The 14,336-nt window shown below is 41.5% G+C and overlaps 2 protein-coding genes across 10 annotated transcripts in view; both read right to left on the reverse strand.

The window, feature by feature from the left end:
- Positions 1-1,355: 1,355 nt before the first annotated feature.
- exd2 (exonuclease 3'-5' domain containing 2) lies at positions 1,356-9,933 on the reverse strand. 4 transcript variants are annotated; one of them, XM_026151923.2, is made up of 10 exons: positions 9,794-9,933; positions 8,416-8,467; positions 7,839-8,264; positions 6,308-6,564; positions 6,077-6,203; positions 5,638-5,945; positions 5,378-5,484; positions 4,315-4,450; positions 3,710-4,078; positions 1,356-2,785 (listed from the first exon to the last, which is right to left on the reverse strand). In XM_026151923.2, the coding sequence occupies exons 3-10, from the start codon at positions 8,223-8,225 to the stop codon at positions 2,569-2,571; spliced, it is 1,908 nt and encodes a 635-aa protein (XP_026007708.2). In that variant the 5' UTR covers positions 8,226-8,264; positions 8,416-8,467; positions 9,794-9,933; the 3' UTR covers positions 1,356-2,568. The 4 variants fall into 4 exon arrangements, with proteins under 4 accessions (XP_026007708.2, XP_026007707.2, XP_080149855.1 ...); XM_026151922.2 differs by having other exon boundaries at positions 7,824-8,264; XM_080293729.1 differs by lacking the exon at positions 9,794-9,933 and adding an exon at positions 9,584-9,786 and having other exon boundaries at positions 7,824-8,264.
- A 1,764-nt stretch (positions 9,934-11,697) lies between these two features.
- numb (NUMB endocytic adaptor protein) overlaps positions 11,698-14,336 on the reverse strand; it is a 43,394-nt gene continuing 40,755 nt past the window's right edge. For 4 of the 6 annotated variants that reach the window (XM_026151232.2, XM_026151231.2, XM_026151230.2 and 1 more), the window contains 2 exons: positions 13,267-13,398; positions 11,698-12,590 (listed from right to left, as the gene is read on the reverse strand). In XM_026151232.2, coding sequence (XP_026007017.2) covers positions 11,836-12,590; positions 13,267-13,398 — 887 coding nt within the window. In that variant the 3' untranslated portion in view covers positions 11,698-11,835. The remainder of the gene's footprint in view (positions 12,591-13,266; positions 13,399-14,336) is intronic. The other 2 variants (XM_026151234.2, XM_026151233.2) reach the window with 1 other exon arrangement.

The following is a 14,336-nucleotide window of genomic DNA, read 5'->3' on the forward strand; positions in this document are numbered from 1 at the left end:
TGCAAAAGGTTAGAAGTGAAACCATGTATATGCTTGCCAACATAGACTGTATATAAAGGACGGACATGGGCAATTTGACACATGCACTGTTTGTGAAGCCTTATTTTCTTAAGCCTCTAGCTCAGTGTTTTTGTTTTGTTATTTTTAACCCAGGTACCACAACATGGGACAGATCTCACTGTGAAATATAAGATAGGGACTGATTTGGCACCCTATGATTGCTAATTGGGATGATTACCTAAAGTTAAGCCCATAAATTCATCAGGAAAGTGTTTACTGGAGGCAGAAATCAAGGAGGCTGAGGACCATTTTCTAAGTCAAGGGGAGAAAAAAAAAACAAGTCAAAATTTCAGATTATTGCCTCAAATGTCTTTTGACACTGAAGGTAGGATTACCTCAAATTTTCAGTGGCAGAAAGAAGCTTCTACACTTTTCCAATTGACTTCTGTACAAGCAGACCTTTTTCACAAGCACAAGAGTCGCCCCTTGCAGGCCACTGAAAAGAAAAATGAAAATGCAGGTTTAAGGTGCTTCTGCAGTGAGCCTGAAACTACAGCCTTCTTTTATATACAGTCTATGTATGCTAACCTAGCATGAGGCCTGTCCATAGCAGAAACAGCTAGCCTGGTTATGTCCAAAGGTAAATGCCTACCAGTGCTGCTAAAGCCAAGTTAGCGGTCACCTTTCAAAGTAGTTCCCAAAATTCATTAAATAGAATACCCCCCAATTAAAAGCAAAGGCTTTCTAATAACTTAAACTGAATCTTCAGGTGTGTTTCCACCCTCAGAGGTTTTCACTGTAATGCAGTAAAGATGTCAGAGTGTTTTTCATAACACAGGATTGCACTCTTTATCACCGCTAGACTTCTTCAAAGGGTAATTCCACCAAAATTTACTTCAAGAAAAAAAAAAAAAAGAAATAATTCCCCAAAGTCAGTCCATGTTAATAAATCAAGGGCACCCAAGAAATGAAAAGTCAACTTTGATGGAAACCCCTTGGATGAAGCAGCATCATGTGCCATTGTTATTGTTGCAGTGTCAAACACTGACCTTTAGAAATATGCTTAGTTTGTCAGCGTCTTAGGATAAAGGGATTCTGCATGTTGAGCCATTTTATTTATTTGTAAATGTGTTTTATTTAATTTTCCTGACTGAACTGTGAAACCAGGGGAGCTCATAACTAATTCAACTTCAGATACAAAACATTTGACTGACAGATTGTTTCTGATGCCAAAATCAAGAGGCCTTAATTCAGCAAAACTAGATTGTAGAAAAAGAAAATCCACTTAAAGACTCCTTTGACCTGAAAGTCACGAGTGATTCATATATGAAATGTTAAGAAAACCACTTTTGTACTCATTTTTACAGACTATTTATTAAACTGTGATTTTGTAAGAAATAAACAAATGAATGTGGCTGTGTCTTGTTTCGGGGGGGTGGGGAGTGGATGGAGGGTATAGGTGTGTTCAATAACTCATAAGATTAATAAACATCACTTATTTACTGTATCATTCACAGGAAAACATGAATAAATATAATGCAGCTGCTTCCATAAGGTAAATTTCTTATACTCTAAAGCTTTGCAGAGGGTTAAATCTTGTAATTTATCTTCATCACGTCCAAGTTGGCAGCTTTTCTTTACTGTGCAGTTTGGAATCTGTGAAACGACGTCGCTGTTAAACTGAAACGAGCTCATGTCCCGACACAGTCTCCAGTTAGGTTTAGGGGTTAAGAGGCACGTTCACACACGCCATGGAGAGGTCCCAGCCGTCCGGAGAATCGGCACCACGACATAAGCAGGAGTTTAAATAAATGACCAAGTGAAAGCCGCCAACTGTACTTACATTTTGTCTCCCCTGCTGCGATAAGTGTACAAAACCACAGACGCAATACATTCAAGCCCAGAAACACCTTGACTAACTCATCTTTGAAAAAAAAAGGAAATTGAGCAAAGATGGATTTTATCTTCATGGCATTCCCAGGGAAATTCAGTTATCATCTATTGACCTAAACCAGACAACAGAATGAAAACTTAAACTGGACGGAGAGCCAAATAATTTAAGGTCCTATAAAAACAACCATCTCTCTGCAAAGCAAATCATTCATAATAAGCTGCTGACCCACAGGGGGTGGAGCTGGAGGTCAAGAATAAAGTAGCAGGCAGCAGCCTTTTCTAAAAATCTGTTCAAGATTTATGATTGTTTGGTTTTTTGTTTTTGTTTTGTTTAAATAAAAAAAGTCCACATGCGAACAACGTGTCCACGACATTGTAAGGTTAGTGTTTTACCTAGATTTCTCTCCACAGGTAGGGTCAGTTACTCTTACTGGAATTTGGCATCAATGTTCTTTGCCCAGTGGGGTCCTGACAGCAGCCACATACTATAACATTTCCATCCCTGCTGCTCAATTAGTGCGTTCACGTGCTCACTAAAAAAAAAAAAGAAAAAAAAAAAGAAAAAGCAGGTTGGAGAAACTGATGGAGTGGCTGTTGAGTTTCAAAGTAAAAGAGTAAAATCCAGGTTTCCTATCCAGGTGCGAGGTCAGTCGTGCCCTTCTTGGAGATGGAAAGTCAGTTGAGTTTAATGGGCAGGTCCTCTCCGTATTTGCGAAGTAACTTGCTGTGATTGTGATTGATGGACCACAGAGGAGGGAGGTGGCGAGGCTGCATGGTGGTGAGGAAATGCAACCTCCAGCGACGCTCCAGGACCATCAGTCCCCGCAGGCCTTGCTCAGCGTGCGCTTGCACCACCTTCAGACCGTGAGGCACGTACGCCTCGTTTAAAATCCTTCAGAGGAGAGAGGAGCGGTCAGAGAGAGCGCATACTAGCAAAAATGATCATGATACACTACATGCAGCTGTTTAAACGTACAGTGATGATTAGGACTCAACCAATAATTTGGTTCACTGAGTGGGCTGTTAAATTATGAATGCTTCTTAGCATATTTAAACTGGGAACTAAGTGAAGTTAAATGTGACTGTACACTTATGTTTCACTGTGCCTGTGATTGGCAAGTACACATCTTTGCACAAGTGGTTCACAAAAAGTATAAATAAATTCCTTATTCGTCTTACATCTGTGCATTTTTCTGTTATTTGACCACTTAAAAATCTCTGGGCTTGTTGTCCTGTTGCATGACACCGTTTCAGCCTAGCTTTAGTTATTGGACAGATGGCCTCACATCTGATGTTATTTGGTATACAGAGAAGTTCATGGTTGACTCAGCGACTGTAAAATCCTCAGGTGTTGGGTCTGCAAAACAAGCCCAAATCATCACCCCTCCACGACTGCGCTTCATAGTTTGTACAAGGTATTTGTGTTGATATTGTCCATCGATTATGGACAAACATCTCCCACTTTAGTCTCATCTATTCAAAGCACACTCTTTGTCTTGTAGCTTTTTCAGATGCAACTTTGCAAACCCAAACCATGCGGCCACGTTTTTGTTAGTGAGAAGAGACTTGCTCCCGACTGTCCTTCCAAACAAGCCATACTTGTTCTTTTTTTAATTGTCCTGTCACAGCTTTAACATTCAACATGCCAACTCTGTAGAGTCTGAGATGTAGCTCATGGTTTTTTTGCAGTCACTGCTTGGTTACATCAGCAGTGCTCAGATTTACTTAAAACCTAAACGCTAGAGTATTAAAATAATTTAAGGTATCATTAAGACAACCATAACTGACGTGTGATCACGTATCAGTTTAAACTCACTTAGTCTCCAAATTGGCCGCTTGCTGCAGCGCTTCCTCCATCGCCCCCTCTTCGTCATTCAAATTCAGGAAACTCTTGATTAAAGCCTGCAGCTCCTCTCGCCGTTGTTTGGGGAGTCCTTCCCCGGCAGTGAGCAGAGCCCGAGCCGCCGAGCGTACTTTCCGTCGATCAGAGTCCTCAAAGATCCGAACTCCCTCCTCGCAGCCCTGAGGGGCAGAAAACTCTTCAGCCAGCTGCTGTTTCAGGAAGCTGTCGTGTACATTGGAGGCAGCGTGGCAGCTGGTGCACAGCAGCAGGATGTCATGGGAGTTGTGGTCCTTCATCTCTGTGGGAAAATGCCGTCTGTACTCATGCGGCACAATATTTTTCCTTAAGGATCAAACAAAGATGCATGTTAATCACGTCTGCAGTGATTTGGTGGCACCACAAAATAAGACATTTATACTTAAACAACACAAATGATCTTCTGAAGTTCAGAACAAACTGCCATTTGTCAAGCAAATTTGTTTGTTTTATTGGTTCTGTGCTTGAGATCAGACAAGCAGAACAAGTTCTAAGTAAACCTTCAATATAAATCAACTTCAAAGCGAATAAGTGTGTCAAACCTGATGTAAGAATCTGCTTTTCCACAGACCACACAGAGATTCTCCTTGGCAGTCAGGTAGTAATCCTGCTGCGAGTCAGGACGTCCCGACGGCTCAAACAGCAGCCTCACAATAAAAGGCTCTTCACTCTCGAGCACTGCATCACAAACAGAACAGCATCGGGTTTTCAGGCTATTCTTTGAACCTCACAGGGATGCAAATGCATAACAGTATTTACAGAGTTTGAGAAGAAAAAGCAACAAAACAAAAAACACACACATTGTATAGTTCACACTATTAATACTAATACACTTTTTTAAAATGCACAAATCTATACACTTTATACTGGTGGCCACTAGTGCTACTCCAGAGCCTTCCAGTAAACACACGTCGTTGACTTCCTCTTTGAGTTATCACTTTCAAAGAAAAAAAAAAAACAAACAAATAAAAGACCCTTGACCTATGCCCTGGATTGCACGTTTGAAATCAAAGCAGGCTTCATGTTGCTGTGAAGTAATGACTAAGAGCATGCTTTTTGTAAGGAAGGATGCTCCTGACCATTGCCTTCTCATAGCAAGTCCTTTAGTATATACAAAAAACAAAATCACAAATACTGTATATTCATTTAAGAGTTTTTCATAGTCAAATCCTATTTGAAATGCTGCCGACAAGCGTGACACTGTGCACCAGGTATAACACGAGAACTTACTGGGTAAATCTAAACACCTCAGAAACCCTAGGATGTGGTCTACAGCAACCTGATTAATATTTAAGCATCTAATTGCAAACATTCATACTTAGAATAAGCATCAGAACCAATAAATAACCAACTAAATGTAAAGCAACAATAATTTAAAAAATGAAATTAGAAAGACAGGAAAGTAAAACAGGATATTCTAAGGAGCTGTTGCAGGTGCAGCAACGCACGTCAAGTCTGGCTGTTTAAAGAGAGTCACTGAGAGCCAAGAAAATAAAGAGATCTGTGCAGCTGCTGGAAGGAGTGAGACTCGACATGAAAGGGAAAAACATTTAGGTTGTACTTAGGACAGCTGAAAGGCAATAGAGAGGGTTTTATCCAGCATACCTCCTATTCCTTTATCAAGGTACCATTTGGCTTTTTTCTTGTCACAGGTACACAGGGGTTGGCCATCTGGTGCATGGAGGAAACAGTTATCATAGAGGGGAGATTTCCTGGAACAGGCAGAGAGACACAGTATAAAGCAGTTTACATTCATATTTTCCTGTGCAAACGATGCCCCAAACTCACTGTACAGTAACAGCGGAAAACAAACAACTGCTCATCCTCATCTAAGAATGAGCTTCTTTGTCATTAATAACACTCACCTGGCGGAATACCCGGCACCCAGCGATTTCCTCTTGTGATTCTTTCGAGGGTCTGAGACTTGCTGATCTCCAGACTCTGGGTTTTCATAGCCTAACGACCTGGCCCTCCTCTTCCTGTCTCCATCACCTGCCCTGTCATCTCCATCTCCTTGGCCCTTGAACGGCACATCGACCAGACCCTGGCAGCGGGAGGCCAGCTCAGAGTAAGAGCTCCCACTGGAAGAGGCGGGACTGGCTTCAGACTGAAGGCCAAGGAGATGGAGGAAGAGAGCAATGGAAACCTGGGCATCTCTAGCAGCATAAGTCATCTGGAGCGAGCGAAGGGGTAAAGAAAATTATTTTGACAATACATGTTTTTGTTCGATTAGTTTGGCATGGCAGAAGAAACCAGCGTCTTGTCTGTACAAGTATAGTATTTACAATACAGTAAGACCCCCACCTGCTCCTTTGTCAACTGATCTGCTTCCCAATCACTGCAACGCACCTCTGGAGATTTGTCTAGAGAGATTTTCAACACATCTGCTGCCAGTGACTTCAAACTGAGTCCGTTACTTACTGAAGTTTGCCTAAAAGGGAGAAGGGAAAAGAAAAAAAAAGAAAAAGAAAAAGTGTGTATTTGCAATTGACACAAATAGTTTCGATTATAAGCAAGAGCAGAATAATTTTTTACTTTTGTCGCAAGGCAAGGTGACGCAGGTCAACCGTACACGTCAGCGACAAACCGTAGTCACGTGTCAGTCGCTTGCCATCTTCGTAGCAACCAACTCCCACTTTAAGAATGTGTGGGTTTCTGAGAACTTCCATTAATGTGTGCGGGAAAGGCTGCTGACTGCTGCGAAACGGTAACAGCCTCACCAGGATGCACAGACCCGAGTACGAGGCCATCTGTAGCAAGGAGACCACAGCGGCTTTGCCTTTAGCAGACACCTGTATCCAAACAACAGCAGCTGGGTCAGAAAACACAGAGACAGTTGTGTGAGGTGATGATAATGGATGATGCTTAAAAGGGAAGAAATCCACCACAATTGTGTAATGTCATTAATGTTTTGTAAAGCTCAAGGTGTTTGGTTGTTGGCAAGAACAAAGGAGGGGATTTATGCATCTACACCAATGACAGCTGGTGCAAAAACAAAAACTGTACACAGCCGTTGTCCCCCAGATTTGGAATATTTGACTGAAGTGCAGACCCGTCTACATACCTCGCGAGTTTACTGTTGTCATGGTAACGGCCGTGTATGTACCACCCGATGCTAATGCTAACTCGGCCATGGAGGAGCAATCAGAATTCCCATCCAAATGCAGTGCACATTATAGCTGGGGACTTCAACCATGCTGATTTAGTCAGTATTCCCCAGATTTGAACAACATATTAAATGTGCAACGAGGGGAGAAAAAAAAACAAAAAAAACAACACACTGGATAAAGCCTACAGCAACATCCTAAAAGGCTTGTGCACAGACACAGACCTCCAATGGAGCTCTACATCCCTGCGGTTTTAAAGAAGGCCCAACAGCGTCTCCACTTTCTGAGAATCCTCAGAAAAATGGACCTGAAGGAGTCTTCTACCACTGCTCCATTGAAAGTGTGCTGACATATTGCATCGGTGTGTGGTTCTCCAGCTGCACCACAGCACATAGAAAGGCACTCCAGAGGGTCATCAATATGGCCCAAAAAATAAATTAAAAAAAAAAAAAAAATCCTCTTCCCTCCCTGAAGGACCTGTACAGCACTCGCTGTCTTAAGAGGGGACGCAGCATCCTACGGGACTGCACACACCCAGGACACCGGGTGTTTAAGCTGCTGCCGTCTGGCAGGAGGTTCAGGCTGCTGAGGACCCGAACAAATAGACTCATGTCTAATGTGCAATAATAACAGTGTGCAATACTAATACACTTTTTTATTACTAAGTTAATATACTGTGTTGTGTTGCGTTGTGATGTGTCGTATCGTGTTATATGTAGTGCCAACGTAGGGCAGTTTTCCAATGTCATTGTATTATGTATGACTGTGCAATGACAGAGTTATCTTATCTTGTTGTCAGCTTTTAGGGAAAAAGTAGGAATTCCTCACAACCTGAACCCTGAACCCCATGGCCAATTATTCTTCTACATTTAGGTGGATTTTTCTCCTTTTTTAAAAAAAATAAATTAAAAAAAATGGAAAAACATGGAAAAGGTATTTCTTACGGCGGAGGTCTTTACCCATTCACAGTCAAATCCCAGCACAGGGAAGACTGACAGTTCTTTTTGCATTATTGGCCACAACTGCTGCCATTCTTCTTCAGAGGTCACAATCACTGGTTTGATTCCCAGCAGGTGATCAGAAGACAGGATCCGGGCAGGAAGTGTGGTCTGGCACTGTACAGTCTGAAATTCATCCTTCACAACATGTGGCGGCTGTATGCATGTACACTCCACAGCTGTGACCTCTGTGGACTTTTCCTCAAGATTGTGCAAGGACTCTGCGACCTTCTGGATGGAAGGTAACCTTTTCCTTTTTGTTCGATACACCCGCCATATGAGCAGCCCTCCCAAGGTTGCCCCTAGTACTGCCGTTACGACAGCGGTTAAAGGTCCTCGATGAGACATGCTGACTTGTAATGATCCTAATCAGTCTGAAGTTCAAACCTAGAGACAAAAACACAGTAGAAGCAGTGAGTGAGACGATCTGCAAGTTTTATTCAGCTTGTCTGTTAAAATAAATTGGGAAAAAAAAACAACAACAAACAAAAAAAAAAACAAAAAAACAACAACACCAAAAACAAAGGAGATGACCTACCTTTCCTGCATCAGTGAACCCAGCTGTTGCAATTTAGACAGACAACGCGCATCTTTGGAACAAAACCAGCAAAGACAGGTTATTTTATAAATACCCTTCATAAACAGATCTATGTCTAGGTTTTTACTGTCTTAAAGCAGACAGATAATCCTCACACCATCAATCTCTGCCCATCAACATGCAAAATCCAGAAAATCAATGGCCAAGTTAATCATGTTTGGTTATTTTTTTATTCCAAGAAGCCAGACTTTGCAGTAAATTTTAAGCGCTCTTGAGCCATATGTTGTCCAATCTTTAAGGTAATACAAAGTTTTAATTTAGACATTAGCTGCAATTTACTCATTTTCAAAAGATTTTGATCTACCATTCAATGCCATCTAAAAAGGATCTTTTTAGCAACGGCTTCATTTTTCAATATGACAATCATCTGAAACACACTGACAGTGCAATAAAAACATACGTGGTTAGAAAAAAACAAACAAAAACAAAACAATGGAAAACTAGTAGTCATGTTTTGTCCTTAACATTGAAGCAGTGTGGGATTATCTTGACAGACTTGAACACCACGCAGCCAAAATCCAAATACGAGCTTTGAATGTCCTTCAAGAACAAAACTATGTCTGAAGAATATTTACAGAAATGACAACAAAGCCTGACTAAGAGAGTTCCGAATTTACTTAAGAATAAAGGTGGTCAGACCAGATGGCGTCTTCCAAGCAATACATGTTACAGTAAACATTTGCTCCCATTTTCCTACAAAATAAAAAGAAATGAAGCGTGACTCATGTATAGTTAGTAGCTGCAGCTTTTGATGGTAATCCTGCCATTATATATTTGCACGTGTCCTTTCGGGTCCTAAAACAGGATTAGGATTATTGGGGAAATTGGGGGACAAAACAAGGGCGAATTTAGCGTAACATCGGTCAACTTAGCTGACACTGGTTTGTAAGGATAGGCTAGAGTTATAAGATCACTGCAAAGCAAAAAACAGCTATTGTTAGTTGTTACAAAGAGCAAACACCTCTCGATCAGGTAAGCAGCCAGCTGTTACTATACCGTTTGTTAACACAACTTTTGCTAGCTTCCCTCTGCGACGTAGCTTCAGCTGAAATAAACATCGATAAATTCAGTTCTTCAAATGTCTATCACTTTTAAATGCAAGGCGTACCGCGAATTGCGTTCTGCCTCTAATCCCGTTTACTGTCCTCCAGTTTAGTCAAAGCAAAGTTTAATCAACGTTAGCTTGGTTAGCTGCTGGAGCTAACCGGTTAGCTTGTGAGCTCTTCAGCCCCAATACGTTCTTTAAATGCAACCTGGACGCTAATTTTTAAGCGCAAAGTAGCACCGTACATATCATCCCACGTATTCTGCAGCTTACCTTTACACTTTCGAACAACACAACGCCACTTTATCTCACATGTACACTTGTTTGCTGTGCTCGTCCATCTCTTCCAGAGTGCATTTATATGAAGCTGCAGCGCCACCTGTTGGGGGGATGGACCAATAACAGACCAGTGGAGCCCATAGAATTTTAGCTCTCTGGCAGTGCTGATTGGGTGCGAGCACTTGTAAGGTGATTGCCAACAGCTTTCACACATTTCTGTAATTAATATTTAATATTACATTGCTACAGTGGCAACTAATTGCTAAAAGAGTATGTTTTGTCAAAAAAACAACTACCCATTAAATCAAAGACACGATTTTTAATCATACAAAAAAAAAAAAAAAGACAAATTATCAATTTTACAACCTGAAACCAATTAATATTCTTCTTTTTCTTTTTAAATAAATCTATGAATATAATTTCACTTAATTATTTAAGAAGTTCATAATTAGTCATTCGTGTTAAGAGATTTCTCACATAGTGTATATTGCTTATAATCAAGAACACACACCACTTTTTCCTCTACCACCATAAATTTATTCAATCTTTTAGCTTCAGTATTTTTCCAAAGAAGTGGAACGAAGTAATGAAATAATTACAAAATGGAAAAATAGATCAGAGAATAGATCATATTCACAGGTTTGATTTAAAAAAATAAAACATGACAGAGAGAAAAAAAAAAAAATCAGACAGTGAGAGAAACCATTAATATCTCCCTGCATTTTTCTGCTGCCCGTCAGAACAACAGCCGTCTAACGGAGGTCAGGGTAAGTCAGCATGCAGCTTCTCAGATCCTACAGTACCACAACTGACAAACCGTCGGCGATTGAGGTCACCTGGGAGGTGATGTCGAATCATCTACTTTAGTGCTTGTGCATAAAAAACTTTTTTTAAAAAGAAAAAAACAAAACAAAAAAACCCCCTAAAATTACCAACTTAAAACTTAAAAAAAAATAAAGAGGTGGATTAAAAACAAGATGACACATCCTACAGTGTTAAATAAAAACAAATAAGATAGTTACCACACAAAATGAAAATAAAAATAATGACAATAAAGACAGAAGAAGAAGTTAAACTGTCAAAAACTGAGCACAGGTAAGAGAGGCAACCAGTCGGGCACCACCACCATCGCTAGGTCCACATTGGATGTAAAGCATCTCACTGTAAATAGGGTATCATTGCAGCAACAATCAATCACGGGATGCAACAGATGGCAATAAAGAGACTTGTCTTCAAAAATAAAACAAATAAACACAAAAGTAAAGCAGCTGTCCCTTCACAAAATCTCTTTACATCACATTAAAAATTAGCACTGCCGTGAGCTTTGTGTACAGTATAGATTCTTTATAGATATATATTTTTTGTATAATATATACGATCATTTCTTGTATACACAAACATAAACTCGATTCATTGTAGCTAGCCTGTGCCTTTGGCAAGATTACTTACAACTCTTCTGTTAGATTCCAAAGCTATTTAAAATATACTTAATGCATAAAAATAAAGATTTTGGCATCGTCTCGCTCTATTCTTAAGATTCTGGAAGCTGAGTTCTCTCAGTACTGCTGCATTCCTCTGTCATGCCAACAGGGGGCGCTAGGAACTGGACTTTGTGAAAGGGAGCTGCCACGCCTGGGGTAGTGAAGGAAGCTGCCACACCTGGGGAAGGTGGAGGAGCTGCGGGGAGTGGCTCGGCACAGATATTCCACAGAGTTATGACGACCTTGCGCTCCACAGCAGAAACAAAATAATACAGACAATGCCAATGAAATGCCTCAGGGAGGGGGAGAAGGGGGATACACCCTGTTTTTCATTTTTGTTTTTTGCCTTCTTCTCTCAATGTCACGCAGGGTTCTGCTCCCTTCTGATTTGCCTGCTGTTCTCTACAGGCTTCACCCCCTCCCCCTGCCGCCACTGAGATTTTCCACTAAAACAGAGCGAGAGAGGCAGAACAACATTCTGAGCTCTAGTCAATTAGTCAATTCAACCAATCCAAGTCTTTAACGTCCAGTTCTTTCTAACTTCAATCTTAGTGTTCAGAGCTGGATCTCAAAGGTTTTTTGTAGCTCAGTAGAGAAGGGATTTGTGGGGGAGGGTGTGGTGTGTTGGCGTGAGCGGCCCTCCAGGGCTGCCCACTGGGCCTCAAAGGCATCTTCCTGCTGCGGGGGAGGCTGTATAGATGGGGAGGATGGAGCGATTCGAGATGGTGCAGCCCAGCTGTCCGCCCCGTTAAAGGTCACACTGTCACTGGATGGCTGCTGGGGAGCGGGGATTGCCGTGGTGGACTGCGGAGGCTTGATGAATGGGCTGATGTTACTGACAGGCTGAGCGTCATGCTGGGGCGTCGTGGAGACCGGGCCGGGAAACGGCTGGGGTTGTGTGGCTGAGCCAAACACATTAGCCACCATCTGTGAAGGAGTGATGCCAAACACAGGAACGCTGGGCTGAGGAAACGGCAGCCCATTAGCCATCGGGTGGGAGGCTGGAGCCTGAGCGTGGAAGGCAGGCTGGCGAGGGGGCAACATGGGCACAGGAGGGGGTATAGAGGGCAAAAAAGCCACTGGGGGACCAGAAGGTACAGAAGCCACGGGCATCGGCACAGGGGCAACGAACGGCTGGGGAGGAGGCGAGGCAGTTGCCAGGATTGGATTGGGCTGCGGGGCTCGGACAGATTTGGAAACTTCTTCTAACCACCGGTCTGCTTCTGAAGGTGTGCGTTTGTGGGAGGAAATAGCTGGAGAAGACGTGGGGGGCACTACGATCACTGGAGTAGGAGCTGACCAGTCACCTCCTGTCAGCAGAAAGTACAAGAATGAGTCTCGACCCAACATTTAACCGGAAAAAACACGAGACACTGCAACAGTGAGACAGAAGCAAAGGCAGGCAAAAAGAGTATCAGGCAAAATAAAAGTTGATCGTGCTACTGATATCTGTGAGCAAGAATGAACGAGAACCTTTTAAAGACCTGAAAGAAAAACACTTTTTCCAAGTTTAATCCTTGAGTTAAATGATCCATGAATGCATTCATTCTTAGTCTGATTTTTAAAATCTTTATTTATCATAATCCCACCCTGTTCTCTTGCTCTAAAGTGCTACAAAAGATTTGGATACCTCACCTGTATCTGCTTTAAATAACCGGGGGCTGCTAACTTACCCCACATCTGCCCTTTAGTTGCTGGGTTGTACTATTTAGGAGAGCAGTTCTATAGCAAGACAAGATGTTTTAGGGACTACTCTAATAAAAATCACTTCTTCCTTAGAGAAGACAGATCCTACTATGTGCTAATCTGTAGTAATCCACACCACCTTTTAAGCAAGCCATACAAATTTGAATGGTTTGATCAAATCTTGTCTTCTTCCCACATATTCAGTTTAACTAGAAAAAACTGCTCATCACATTAGACTGATCTTATAAGAATTATATTGAATTTTAACTCTCAATCCAAACCCTTTGATGAGCTGCTTACCTGTCCGTGCTGAGGCCGCTGCACCTGCAGGGCTTTTAGCCCATGGGTTAGTTTCTCGAGCGGGCAGAGCAGGGGGGAGAACTGAGGGGTTAGCAGTAGTGGCAGCAGGGAAGGCAGGAGTTGTGCCATTCACTAAAGCAAATAAGAGACAGAAGCTAGTACAAGCAAGCCTGTGCAATGGATGATGTCCATTGGACATGCACAATGTTACTCTGCATTTAATTAGCAGTCTAATGAGGCATAAACTGCACGCAAAATAAATGTTATTCACTAAGTTATGAGAAAATATGAGCAGCCACACATTCTCCAACTGCAAATTTAAACTGCAAGCAACACATTCATCAAGTTATTGGAAACTGGCTGAACTTCTACAGAGCAGAATTACAGGGAAATTCAGCCAAACTGTGAGAAATAAACAACACTGATCATAAAAGTGAATAACCAGGGTTTTAGTGTGTGCTTCTATATTTCCCTGAGTTGGCAAATGCAAAATCACCAGCTGATTGAGCTAAACCATAAAAAACAAATAGTTAAAGTGGACCTATTATACTTTTTCTTATGTTTTGTCATATGATGACAGAGTTCAGTGACTGAACCTGGCATGGCTGTTGGTGCCAGACAGACTGGTCTGAGCATTTCAGAAACTGCTGATCTACTGACATTTTTCTACATGACCATCTCTAGGGTTTACAGAGAATGGTCCAAAAATATAAAACATCCAGTGAGCAGCATCAACAAGTTGAAAATGCCTTGTTGACCATCCCTAATAAGGCCTTCTCAGTCGCACAGCTCTGCTCGCTTGCTGATCAACCCTTCTGATTACAAGAGGCATCCAATTAGAATACATTTAGATTAAAAGGAAGCGGAAAAGAGCTAAAATGGTTTGATACATAACAATTATTTTGAGCTGTGAATCATACAGAGCTACTCTAGTATAGTCAAATAATAAAAATTATTTAATTTAAAAAATGAAACAAACATAATAGGTCCACTTTAAGCATCTTATCTGTTTTCACTTAATTGTGTGTTTAGTATTAAAAATAATCTTTAACTTGCAACAGGATCTAACT

Source organism: Astatotilapia calliptera, chromosome 19 (assembly GCF_964374335.1).
Source record: "Astatotilapia calliptera chromosome 19, fAstCal68.1, whole genome shotgun sequence".
NCBI classification, from domain to species: Eukaryota; Metazoa; Chordata; class Actinopteri; order Cichliformes; family Cichlidae; genus Astatotilapia; species Astatotilapia calliptera.